At 42.4% G+C, this 13,961-nt stretch overlaps 1 protein-coding gene across 8 annotated transcripts in view; it reads left to right on the forward strand.

Moving 5' to 3' along the window:
* LOC123019302 (muscular LMNA interacting protein) overlaps positions 1–13,961 on the forward strand; it is an 85,373-nt gene that overhangs the window by 43,780 nt on the left and 27,632 nt on the right. For 6 of the 8 annotated variants that reach the window (XR_006413903.1, XM_044422104.1, XM_044422098.1 and 3 more), the window contains exons 4-9: positions 1,995–3,578; positions 6,894–6,956; positions 8,536–8,601; positions 9,428–9,511; positions 9,608–9,667; positions 11,489–11,533. Coding sequence is in view for 7 of the 8 variants with exons in the window: in XM_044422104.1 (XP_044278039.1) it covers positions 1,995–3,578; positions 6,894–6,956; positions 8,536–8,601; positions 9,428–9,511; positions 9,608–9,667; positions 11,489–11,533 (1,902 nt within the window). In the remaining variant the exon portion in view is untranslated. The remainder of the gene's footprint in view (positions 1–1,994; positions 3,579–6,893; positions 6,957–8,535; positions 8,602–9,427; positions 9,512–9,607; positions 9,668–11,488; positions 11,534–13,961) is intronic. The other 2 variants (XM_044422101.1, XM_044422105.1) reach the window with 2 other exon arrangements.

Consider the following 13,961-nt stretch of genomic DNA (forward strand, 5'->3'; position numbering starts at 1 on the left):
ACCAGTTGGAACTTGGGGCCAACGTGCTCAGTCCAGAAGCCCGGCCTCCCTCCCCAGTAGCCACCTAGACAGTAGTGGGGAGGGTGGCCTCAGTGACAAATTCTGCACCAGCACTGGCATGGACATGCTGGGACGGGCAAGTTTTATGTGGGTGTCTGCGGCACCATTTCATATTCTTTTTTTGAAAAAGCTCACAAGCAACCAGAGAGACACGTACAGAGTTATAGATGTCCAGAGTGTTATTGTTTATTTTATTAAGGTTCCATCATCTTCCATGAGGAAAAGAAACAGATTTCCAAGTAAAGGTGTTTATCATCAGGACAGCAAGAAACAAGCACCATTTTGCTTGAGCCAAACGATCACCCAGTCTGAATTATTTTTGAGGATTGTGCTCATTCATGTCCTCCTTTCAGAGAGGATCTAAAAAGAAGTAATGGGATTCATTCAGTGTGATAAGTGCAGAGTGATGTATTATGCTGTTTGAATTGCATTCGTATTCTTCCTAAATTCTGAGCTCTGCTTGCTGATCTTTGTCCTTGCCAAGAGCTCGAGGCTTCCTGCTTATTTCTTTTATTTACATCCTGCCCACCCGCCCCCCCCCCGCCCCACATATAGTCCCACTACAATTCTGAGAATGTGACAAGATTGAAATGTACCACATTCAAAAGGAAATTAATTCAGGAAAGCTTGCTGCACATCAACGCATTCAGAAGATCACTTAACCTTACCTTAAAATGCAAGAAACGGCTAAGGAAAAGGAGTGTGAAAGATGGTCGTATCTCTAAAACAATTAGGTTTTTAGGAACAGGCAAACAGCAACAAAAATCCCTTTAATGTGTTGTAATTGCATTCTTATTTCACATTTTTAATTTAATATACCTCAGGGGTGCTGCTTTGTATCTGTCCTAACCTGATTGCCTCTGCGGGAGTTGTGGTGCGTGATGGTGAGGTATGTGTGCAATGGCATCCTTTTTTTCGTTTGCCAGTATGCGCAGCAGTCCCAGTCTGGATTGGAACTCTAACATGGGGCGGAGGAGGAAGATTTTATCTCCTGCAGTCCTGATCTGGATTGTTGTTGGTATTCAGCAGGGCAAGAAGAGACTTTCGTTAACAGTTAGCAAATCAACGTATATTACCTCCACCTAAGGTTGCACAAATCCGTAGTCCAAACACACACAAGGTTTGCATGGATAGAAGGGTTTCCACTGTTTTTTATGAGCAGACAAAGCACTGGGATAAACAGTCATGGAGTATTTCATTTTAAGAAGAAAACAGAAATCCCCCATATCTGTGGAACTCTCTATATCCACAAAAGGTATGGCTTGCGTCCAGTAACAATTTTATGGTTATATTCTGATTTGTATGGTAGGGAATGTGTCAGGTGGCTGAAGTCCAAAACACAGCTATGTTTCTGCATGCACATCAACTTCTTTGGGACAAATTAAGTCAGCATGCAGCTCCATCTACAAAAAGTATCTGCTGGTACAGAGAGTGTGTCCAAGCTCTAGTGCTAATTGGTTTAGGGTAAATCAATGCTTGCAGCAATTTGATGTTTTGCAAACTGTCATTTTGCAAATGCTAGTTCTGATCCACAACTTTTGGTTTACACTAATGCAACAGCATAGGCCTGGAGCACAGTTTGACACAACTCGAAATCTTTTTTTGAGTTTTAAGAAATGTGCAACTTTTGGTATCTTTTGTATGCGTCATACAGGTGCATTAATAATGCACTATTACTTTTGCAAAGGTATGAAGCAAACTAGCACAGAGTATAGAAAGCCAATATCTTTCTTTATATGAATAAAATCAATTATATCTGTGGGTGCTTTAATATTAAATAACAACCAGAGAACAACTTAGCATGATCTATAACGAAAGAATCAACATTTTGCTGTTATAGCACATAACAGATGCAGTGGGCATTGGAGACAGAAAGCACAATTTTAACAGATTCTACTATTTTAACATTTCTTTTTTCTTTCCCCCCACTCCAGTTAACTTCTCCTCTGTCTGCCTCTGATCATCTTTCCCATAAATCGCCTGCTTCCCATTTACTTTCTCCAACTAACCTGCGGGCAGAATGTGAACTGGCTCCTGCAGTCCACCAAGCCTCTTCTCTGCACGAAGCCCATAGGCAGTGGCAGTCTACAGATGGATCCACCCTGTGCCAGTCATCCGCCTACATACAGTCTACCACTTCTTCCCGTCTACCTCCTTCCATATTGAAAAGGCCTGCCTTCCCACTTAACTGCCCTTCGGAGAGTGCTTTGTTACTGAGTGGTCCCCAGACTAGCAAGCCTCATGAGAAAGCTGAATCTAGCTGCTCTCCGCCTTTGTCAAGCAAGGACTCACGTCCTTCTTCACAGGTTCTCAGTTCTGCAGATGCTCTTCAGAGCGCCTCTCCTCAAGCTCATTCGCCTCTTCCTTCTAAAAGACCTGGCTCATGGTCTGTGGCTCCTGTCTGTATCACAACACATGTACTCTCTCCCAGCCCGAAGCCTTTGTCTTCTCCTCTGCATGGCTCATCCTCAACCCTGCACAGCATAAACAGCCACTGTAGCCAAAGGTCATCTAGTGGAAATCTTCTGACCTCGGGAAATAAATCCCCTCTGCCAACCAGGCTTTCTCTTTTGACTGCTATTCTGAAGTCAGGATCTTCTCCCAAAAGGCCATTTTCTCCTGCATCTTGTCCCGCCACATTTTCTCCTAATTCCTTAGGCTCTTCCATGCTGACAATAGACCAGAAGTTTACCACCCCTCCAACTCCTAAGAAATCTGGCTCAAATGTTTTGACAAGGTCAGATTCCCCAAGCCAAAATGAACATTGCCTTTCAGTCTTTTCTAACGTGCCAAACCACATAGCCTTGCAATCCAAGTCTAGTCCGACTCGTCGGTGTAGGTCAGTCTCCCCTAACAGGCAACGCAATGGTAGGGAACTTTCTCCAGACAAATTTCGCCCTTTGTCACCCACAATTTCATCCTATAGAAAAACTGCTGTGTCTCCTCTGTTGCAACCCAAGCTGACTTATTTTTCCTTACCTCCCCATGCGCCCAGAAAGGGGGCACTCTCCCCTGTCCATAGAACACGAGGACCTGAAAAGTCTAAGATGGTACATACCTACTCCCCCACTTTCACTGCAAAGTCCTATCCTGTGTCAGCTCCTGGTGTTGATCAAAAGGGCACAACAGTGACCCCCACTGCAGAAAAAGGCCCTCCCTCTCCAACTTTTAGGCTTTCTAATGATCAATTTACAGGACATTTAGCTCAAGTCTCTGCTAAGGACCCATATACTTACCCATCCGCTCCATCGCCTCGCTGGTCCCTTTCTCATCCCATTTCAAACTCAGCTGCTCCCTCAGGCTGTGCTAAACCCCCTTCACCTCAGGACAGTTCCTCCTCAGTTCACTCAAGCTTCAGAGCTTGCCCTCCATCTTCAAGACCCAGAACTCCAACAGTATCTCAGCATAGATCTCCGACCATGGTGCACTCACCTTGCCCATGGTTGTCAAGATCCAGGGAGCTGCATTCACCGCTGTTTTTCTCCCTCCCTTCTGACTCTGAGAACAAGACTTCCAAGGTATTCTGTGTGCATGCATGTTTGCTTGCTTGCTTGCTTTTTGCTTGCTTGCAGCTATTTTCTCCCTTTCCTTTTCTGCCCCAAAGAAAAAGAATAGCACCCCAAATAAAAAGGGCATCTACATTTCTCCCCATTTGCTACTTTTTGTTTTGTTTATTTTCCCTGTTTAGAGATGGGGAAAAATCAGGTTGCAGTTTAATGTAAACTTTGGACTTTTGAATGAACACACAAGCTGAAACTCAGTTATCCTTCAGCATCTGCACTTCTATGAATTTTGCAATATACTTATCCAAACAAAAATTGTCTGCAGAACTGCATATATTGGGGAAACATTAAAAATGCATTTTGTTAGGAGCACTGTTTGCCAAAAGTTGTATATTATGCAGAAATGCATATGAGTTTAGGTATTAGGAGAAATGAGCACAAAAATACTTACAAGTTTTCATGGGGACTTAAAAAATATCTCAAAGTGCAGAATGAACTGGAGACTGAATAAATTCTAAAACTTGAAAATGAACCCAAATTATGATTGGAAAAATGAGAAAGTGAGAGAAACTCAGCAGATCTTTTAATCTCTACTTCTATCCTATCCTGTTTTACAAACTCATGCATCTAATGCATAGAGAAAGCTTCCCTGGCCAGAACGGAATGGAAACAATGCTTGTTCACTTATTCCCTTACCCAGATGGATTGTGGCCTCTGTTGAACTGAGTGGGGCTGTTCACACATACTAGAGACCTGCAGGCCCATCTTGGTCTGCGTGCGCCTCTGCAATGGCACAACAGTATTTCTAGTCTTAACATTGCATGTGACTAGCGATTGCTGAAACACATCAGTTTTAGGTTCCTTCTTAACCGTTTGGAATTGTTACCCTTGGAAAGCTTTGGCATGATCAAATTGTAGCAGCTAGATAAAAAGAGCATTTCTTTCTCTGTTAACTTTTTGTTCATAATATAAGTGACAGTTTTATTCTGTGTTTGTCAGTGAAAAGAAAGAACCAGGGCTAGGCTCTACTGGGTTAATTTTAGGATCGAATGTTTTGAATTTGATGCCCCCTGTTTTCAGAAACAGAGTACGTAGACTGCAATTCCACATTCTATCCCATGGATAGCAGTGTGATGCCAGCTTGCATTAATAGGCTGGTTTGTGGAAATTGTCATTTTTTTTCTGCTTCTGAAAATTGACTCAATTACTGATTACATGGAAACAGTATTAATTTAATCGAAAATGCAACAACTGTGTATCTGGTTATAAATATTTACAAATATCCCATCTCCTTGTAAATATCAAGCAAGCTCTACTTGTGATTTTCTGCTAGGAACTTCATTCTGTTCTTGTGTTCATTCCTCTGTATAAGGAATGAGGAAGAGGGCAAGGTGGGGGTGGTATCCATCTTACCCTCAAGAGCAAGAGGAGGAAGTCCCATCATGTGGCTCGTTTCCTGGTATGCTAGCAAGTGTGGACATGGTGTAAACCTTTTCTTGTCTAAACACTGGTTTCCAGTAGCAAAGCTAGCAAATTGCAGAATTGGTTACAACTTCACGGTATGGAGTCTGAATCAAGCAGGTGGTTAGACTAGGGTTCTTTCCAACTCTGATGACATTGGTTTATGCTTAGTTGGTACAGGACAGAAGTCTGTTTCTCTTTCTTGTGCATACACTGGACATTCTTCTAGACACCCTTGCCAGCACATATGTATACAGTGTTAAATATTTGTGTGTGTGTGTGTGTGTGTATAAAAACTGTCAGCCTTCAGCTCCTTCACAGATATTCCAGAAACCCTTTAATAGAATGCAGTGTCATGAGCCCAGCCATTTCTCCTGGGTTACTCCAACGTAAAGGACCAGATATTTCTAATGACAGTAATTTCATTGTACCTAAACCTAGGTTTGTAATCAATGTTAATCCAATTTAGAGTAAATGCACCAAGAGATGTAAATTAGGCCAACATGGGATGCTGTTTTTAAACCCTGCGTGTGCCATTTAGATCTGTGCAGCATGAAGATATCTGTATTGTCCCAAAAGGCTTTTCTTGATAAGGGAGCTTAATGGGGCTGCTGTGGTTTTAACTTTGGTAAAATGACCTCTGCTCAGACAGCAGCTTCCTAGAGGTCCCAGAGAAGGCAGAGGAGAACCCAGAAATTGTGCTGGAGCTGAACAGGCCTAGGTCTGATCAGTGTCTGGATGAGACACTTCCTAGGAATTGGAATTTCTCATTGCCAATATATACTGTATGCAACGACTTTCCAATCTTCAGGCATTGCAGTACAGCAGAAGAAGTAACAGACATCCTTAAATGACCTTGCTGTTGCGAAAAAGGACATTCATTGCAGAAGTTCTACTTTCTGTCATTGATCTTTCATTAAGACCTTTTAAAGGGAAAGTGCTGTGTGACATACTAATTCATGAAACAAACCCCATTGCCAGCTCTGTTAAGCAAATGTACCTTAGAATGAGGCAGTTCGGCAGAGTGGTGGGTGCTTAGCACTTTCCCTGCCTGCCTTGACCCTTCCACTGCAACTCCCTGTCCAAGTCATTTTTCCCCTATAGAGACTGCAGTGCGTATTTGTAAAACAAAACAGAATATATACCTGTTCTGTATCTCTGAAAACTAATTTGCAAAAAGTTGTATCCCTCTTCACTTGTGACTCATGTGAAGGAGGTCTACTCAGAGAAAGGGTCAGAGGGAGGCATGGTTTCCCTGAGCTTCACCCTTGATATTCATGAATAATGGGAAAGAGCAGCAGGTTCAGTTTCCTGAGTAATGGCATCTCTTGCTGGATTGTCATATAGCTTGTATGAAGCTGCATTCTTAAGAGTGGTGAATGCAGAACTTGCAATGAGAGCTCAGCTTTCCAAGGGCTTATTAAAAGAAGCATTGGGAAATCAATAAAGGCATTCATTCAGACTGTAGGAAGCAAAATGATAAAGGAAGAAAAGACAACAGGAGCACAACATGATGCCGGCTTTATTGCTATGATTTGACTTATGACTGCCTGGTGCAAACTGAGTTGCCAAATCCAGGTTGTCCCTTAAGAGTTTCCGTGATCTGACTCTAATAATGACACATCCCAAGATGCCCCAGAAGGGAACCTAACTAGTAGGTTACATTCAGAAGAGTAATATGGAATGAAATGTATGGAGTTACTGTATTCTAAACTTGAGATACATTATTTGTGTATTGTGTAATTCCCTCTTCAGCTGATAGAATATTTATAGTCAAGAAATGTCAGAGAATTACGTTTAATGGTACCATGTGTTTTCTCTTGCCATTTTCCTTCCCTGCTGTTCGATTATGATATGCAACTATGCAAGATCAAGACAAGCTACAAGGCATTTGCAGCAATCCCTACAAACACACTGCTTCAAGAACAGAAGGTTAGTTGTTCAAACCTATACCCAAATGTTAGTGTTAATTTCGTCAATAAGAGTTGTCTGGAAAAGCTGCCTAAACCTTCAGATGGTAGACAGATTGCTGCTAGATCAGGCCTTCGTAACACAGGCCAAATGCAGGCTGCCAGTGCTGCGCGGTGGCACAGCAGGGGCTCGGGGCTCCTGCTGGTTTTGTTGCCCACTTTTCTATAAAAACAGCTCCTTCTTTAGCACACGGGAGTCCAGAATGTCCGCAAATGATGGATGCCTGGAAGATCTAGTGCTTGGAATAATGGCACATTGGTGACACCAGAACAGTGTGCAAAGTAAGGCTTAATTTGTCCTTGGGGTTTTTTGTTTAAAAAAGATACGGTGATAGAAGTCAGTCTGTGTACAGAGCTCTGCAGGCATAGTGAGCCTCCGATGCAAATAGGGGTCATGAGAGGTAGAGAGAAGGTGTCGCCTAGCAGCCAAGTGGAGCTAAATCAGTTTCCTTTTTTAGCCTGGGTTTCTAATGTACAAAAAGACTAATATGTTCAGTGTGTTGTGCAAAAGTAATGGCAATTTCATTCTACTAGGAATCTGGCTTGCTTTGCTGTTCTGTTTTGAACTTCCGGCTGCTTAGCCAAGGTGGTTTTATGACTTTGTACAGTTTGCCAAACTCTTTGCTATCTGGGTTCAGACTTCTTTATTCAGGCACTGTCGCTAACACTGTTATCTTAGGCAGTACCAGGTGGATCTGTGGTCTTATTCCATAGGAGGTAGCCTGCTGTGGGACAATGAGGTAATGGGTGCTTCTGGATTGGGCTTTTATCTCCCTGCTTTATTTAAGGAATGAGGATGCCAATATGACACCTTCCTTCATTTGTGATTTTCACACAACAATGGCAGCAACAAAGTAAGGAGGGAAATGAGAACGGCTATAAAATGTCTTTTGTTTGGTAATGCCAAGAGCCTCCTACCAGGAAGCTTCCAGTGAGCCTGCCTTTTACCGTCGTAAAAAGCAGTGGCATGCAAGCCTTATTTTCTGCCCTGTTTGGGAATACGGCTTTGAATGTGTGATCTCTTGAATAAAGGACTGTTCTCAGTATGGTGGATTGCATTTACAATAGAAAATGATGTGAAATATTTCATACCATAGGAGGCAAGTAAAGCAGCAGGCTTGCTGTAGAAGACAGGAGGGTCGACTGCCCCAGAAATGATCTTGGCTAAGCCCTGTGGGTGGGAGTGAACTGAAACAGTTCTGCTTTTAATCTCCTGTGGACAGGTGGAATTTGAGAATAAAAAAGGGTGAGAGGAAGCTTACCCTTTCTTTTCTCAAACCTCCATGGTCCCAATTCACATTGGGGTCATCCATATTTGCAGGAGAGTGGGGGATGCTATCACATATAGCTCAGCTATGTGTGACTAAAGAAACATTCATTTTAGTCCTTAGATGTTTTGCAGATGGCTAGGACACAAATGATGAAAGTAAACTGATGAACACATGAATAAATCCTTTAATTGTATTTCTGTCCTTGTTACATTTTTCCTGTCATTCTTTATTCCTTTCTTTGAACTCAAAGCCATTTGAATTTATCTGTAGGCACTTGATGAACCAATTAAAGCAGAAGAGGAGGCTGAAAACAGAGTTTTGGATACACATTCAGAGGTGACTTTATTAATCTCTCTGTACTTAGACCATCCTTAAATTAACCTTATTTCTGGGTGCCTCTCCATTAGTACTAGTTTTTGTTAACTCGGAATGGCCCAAAATGAATGCATATTTGCATTTGCAAATGGCAGGCTGGAGTGGGCAGCTTCTAGACATCCAGATGCTGTGGCACACCATTCCCTTCCACCTTGGCCAGCATAGTCAATGATGAGGGGGTGACAAGAATTCTATGAGAAAGACCGCAAATTGTGCAGCCCAGTCCAGGCTGTCAATGTCGTCTCTTGGCCACCCTGACTGGCCTTTTAGGGATTAGTGACAACAGAGCAGTGAGATGAAGCAGGCACAGCTTGGCTGACATTATGTTGAGAGGCCTGTGGGAGAATTCTGGTGTTTTGTTCAAATGGGAGTGCTTTGAAAAGCATCTGGATATTTGGAGACAGATCAACAGTAGGCATCCTTGCCTGTAGAATAACAGGATGGAGCAGATAAAATAAATGTTGCTGGAACAGATAAGATGAAGGACATGAGAATGAATAGAGGCAGGATAGCCCTTCCTTGGGTTACCTAAAGGCACTGTGATGGATAGCACAGCAAAGGCTGTACTCAGCAAATAAGCACAGCACTACTCTGTGTGCTTTTGTATGGGAGAGCCACAGACTGTGAGAGTGGATGGGTCAACAAAACAAGGACACGCAAAGCAATGTCAATAGAACAAGCTGATCTCAATAATAAAAGCAGCCATTCATGTGGAACACGGATGACATCCCCATAGCTGGGGACTGAGGCACATGGAAGCAGTAATCTCTCTTTAAATATCTTGTAGATCTGTTCCCCGGCCCTGCTCAGGCAGCAAACTGAAGAGCTGTGTGCAGCCATTGACCAGGTTTTACAGAACCCTCTCTCTGTGGTATGCAAATACCTGTAGTAGCTTATTTCTGTGCTTCCTTTCCCTCCTTCAGCCTCTGCTGCTGAACACCTCTAATTTTGCACCCATTCTTTTTAGAACCAGTCTGATTCTTCTCCAAGCTCCGTGCAGAACATTTTGGACTCAAATATAGGCAAAGTAAGTGAATATTATTCCCCTGATATAGTGTTAGAAATCATCTAACCCAGCTGTCTTCAGAGATCAGTGAGGTTATTTTCTTAACACAAAAACAACATTAACAAAATAAAACAAAATCCAAGAAGGCTCAAACCCAGTTAATATGAATGGTATACCTTTCCTTTTATTTTAAGCATGCACAATAGTAAGGGAGATAAGTCATCTCTACATCTATATGCATTGTTTGTTTGTTTATTTATTTAGGGCATTTATAGGCCGTCCATCACTGTCGTCTCTGGACGGCTTACAATGTAATATAAGTCCTAAACAAAATAAATTGGCACAACTGAATATAAAAATAACAGAGTTAAAATAAGTTAAATAAATAAATATACAATTAAATCAATTGACATTAAAATATTGATCAAATAAAAAGGTCTCGACCTGGCACCGAAAAGCATATAATGACAGTGCTGGGTGGACCTCTCTGGGGAGTGCATTTTAGTTCCTCTTTGAAATACCTACAGGGTCTTCCCGATTTTCAAAATGATAGGACAATGCTCTTTTAAAAGATAGAGACTTACATGCCTTTCTGTGTTTGTCTGTGTCTTTCTTCATCATGGAGCTCCTGCACCTCGAGGTTTACACAGTGGCCAAGTCAGCATTGTCAGCTGGCCCATGGTTTGCACTGCTATTTTCCCTGGGCCTCCTTTCACATTTCTTTCTGGTGCTCTGATAAGCATTAGACTCGTAGCTACGAGTCATCACTTATTCCCCATAATGCCCCTGGTGGGGTATTTAGGGCCTAGGGAGCAATTTAAATGGCAGCCTGCATCTGCCCAGCATTGATTCTAATTGCAGCTCTTGCTGCTGCCGCTGCCGCCATTTGGTTGGCCCACCAGCACTCACCAATATGTGGAGAGGCACTTCACCAGGGGACTCTCAGACCTTCAGCAACAACTGGGAAAGGGGATACATCAATGGAAAGCTAATCTGCTCTCTGCCTGCATTCTGAAGACCCTTCGACACCTGGCTGTGTGTCTGCCTGATTTAGTTGCCGATCTCTGTTCACCACTTCAGGCGTCCTTGGGCAGGAGACTCCCATGTGCCACGGCTGTTATGTGTAGCACAACTAGCTGCATGATTCTTCCAAACGGCATCACAACTTCCCATGCTAGTGTCATCTTTTCCTTGTGGTGCTTTTGCTGGCAAGAAAACTTCAAAGCAGAAAACTGAAATGCCAGCCACGCCGAGCAATTATTACAGGGAGCAGTGCCGTCCCGAGACAACTGAGGCAGGGCAACAAATTCCCTCACAACTTAAGTTATTTTGGTACCTAAGTCAGAAAAGCCCCCAAGTGCCTCTCCATCACAAGGAACATAGAATAATAGTTAAAGATCTAATAATTTCAGGTGACCACCTTTCTCTGCCTAACAATAGTCATGTGACTAACCTTTGAGATTTTTTAAAAATTCCCAGAAGGAGTGCGAGTATCTGTGCGAGTACATATACACACTGCAATTAAAGAATGTTAATAACCTTTGGGATGAATCAATAATTATAATAGGCCACAGTAATTTAGTAGCTTGTTTAATGAATTTATTCATTATTAGCAATTTATTAGCAAGTCTTAATGAAACTTGTTTTTTCCTCCATGTATACATCCTGTTGATTAAATGAATATTTTACATAACTGGCATTGGGTACTAATGCAGGGAAGGGCAGGCGGGGAAGGGGAGTCAGTGTGCCTGAATGTAACAATGTGGCAAAAATGCTTTGCATAATGCACACAGATCTGTCTGATCCATGTTGCTATTATTCATGATTAATCATGATCTACAGACACCTACAGCTTCACAGAGACCAGCTGGCCGGGAAACGAGATTTGTAAGTACCATTATAACCAGACCTTAATTTGTGCCTGAGCTCAGTGCTGTTTTCAAGAGTAGCAGAGCTCCATCTTGGCATTCATGAACGGAGGAAAGGATGTGCAGAGTCTTTCTCCTTCATCACTGATTAACTGCAGTGAGTCCCCACTAGGGATTGGGAAGAGCATCCAGATCTGAAAGTGGCACTTCCAGAGCTCAGACATGTTTCCTTGTGACTCTTACTAGGAACTGAGCTTTTTAGCAACAGGACTGCTGTATTCAAGATCACAGTCACATGGTGATTGTGGGAACTTTTATATCTACCCGACCGAATAACAGAAGTCCATCTCTAGAGAGCGTAGGTTTGGAGGTGTTAGCATTTAACAAGGCATTATATACCATCTCTTCTTTTAGCAGCAGTTCTGTCATCATGGCTCCCCACAGAGCAGGCAATTGAGCAGACCTCTCCAAGGCAATTTGGTCCCCCCACCCTCGCCCCACTTAGCTACAGTAATTTGGCATTGCCAGTGAGTTACCAGCCTGAGCTACTAAAAATAAGCATGTGTGAGGAATCTGCTACAGAAGTGAAAACCTGATGGATTTTCAATATTTGCTCCCTCCCTGCATTCCCCTTCACCATCTCTGTGCTGGCTGGCCCCAGCTTGAGGACTCTGGGACAGGCCATGGTTTGCTCATTTGCTTAAAAAAAGGCTCAGGGTTTGGCCTAGGGCAAAACAGTCCTTGGAAAGACCATTGCATGAGAGTTGCACAAACTTTCTATGTAGTGTCGGCACATCCCTAGAAAAATATTCCTGGTCGTTGCAGTTACCTGTGGCTTCCTAGTTAGTACGAAGTCTGCCAGAGCATTCAAATTGCATACTTGCTTCTTCACAAGGAATGAAAACATGTTTAAGACAGTAGTAAGCTTCCATCTGAGTACTTATTTCCCCGACCCACCAGATTTCCCTCTTGTCCAGGTTAAGTTTCAGCTTGTTTGTCGTTACCCAACTCAAAACTGCCTCTAGAAACCAGTTCAAGAGTTTCAGAGACTCCCTGGGTTGGTTAGATGAAAATGAAAGGCTATACTGTAGATGTAAATGAAGAAAACACATAGTACTAATGAATAAAATGTGTTTTCCTTGAATAATATCTTGTTCTGTTTAAACAACAGAATGCAGTTAATCAAGACTACTGTAAAAAGCATCATTTAAAAACCCCAAGAAAATATTTGGAAATTTCCTGTAAATCACTGTAAATTTTTTCAGTTTTTCTACCATACCACACATGTTTTTGTTTGTAATGTGATTACAAAGTCTAGAGGTCTTAATGGAATCACATATAAATTCTTCTTCTACACACACTTGCAGGGGTAGAGTGAAACAGAGAGCATAAATATATATTTTTAAAATGAAGGGGGAAAGGGGATTGCCCAAACTCCTTGCAAGGTAGAAAGGAACAAGAAATAGTCATTAGACTGCCTGCATTTCTTTTACATCCGCTTCCTTCTGAACTGGGAAATTCTTGGATCTCTTGGGACATGTTCGGGACCACGAAATAAGGGTTGAATTCAGCACTCTGTTTGAAGTCGCAAGCCTGAAATGCTGTGCAGTAACAAAGTATTCTGTTCAAAGACTAGAACTGAGGCTTACTTGAAAGGAGACACATAGATGTCTAGAGGTAGAAAGTTTATTAAGTTGGGGAAAGAGGCAAAAAGTGAAACAATATCCAAGTTAAATAGGAAAACAATAGCTGGGTCTCCCAAAAGGGCCTGTCTAGGATCCAAGCCTGAAGCAAAGCAGATGGATGCCATTACACAGCTCTGCATCTGCCCTGTTTGTTTCCCGTGTTGATGGCTCAGGGAAAATCTCTCGTAATAAGTACCAGGGCAGCTCCAACATGGATCCTAAACTCCAAGAGGATGGTAAGGGGATGCTTTTCGTAGGAGCACCACTGAGATCACTTGAATCAATCGACGAGGCCTGTCTCTGGCCTTGAATGCTGAAGCTGGAATATCTCCAGGTAGCAACTTCTCAGGTGGTTGCATCACTTTGTGCCTTTATGTCTTGCTACCCAATGGATGGTGCTCCCAGTTAGTACAACAGCAAGATGATGCAATCTCACAGTCAGAGCAGCTGGCGGAGAGTGAAGTTCTTGACAATGGGTGTACAACTATTTATTTTGCGATAGGTTAATGCTGCAGATTTACTTATCAAGAGAACTTAGTATGTACACAGAGCTGTTCTTACAGCTTGTCTGTCTGTCAGTTATGATTAGGATAGTCATGTGTACACCTCCAAAAACAAACTGATGTATATGTACAAATCCATATTCAGAAAGAATACTGTAGTTTGAATGACAATGCAGTGCCTCCCAGGGTAGAGGACTTGTGTGGCTGCTCAAGCTGCTTGTGTTGATCAACAAACTCAAGGTCTCCCCCTTTTTGGGTT

This window comes from Varanus komodoensis, unplaced genomic scaffold (assembly GCF_004798865.1).
Source record: "Varanus komodoensis strain SLA01 unplaced genomic scaffold, ASM479886v1 scaffold12, whole genome shotgun sequence".
Classification (NCBI taxonomy): Eukaryota; Metazoa; Chordata; class Lepidosauria; order Squamata; family Varanidae; genus Varanus; species Varanus komodoensis.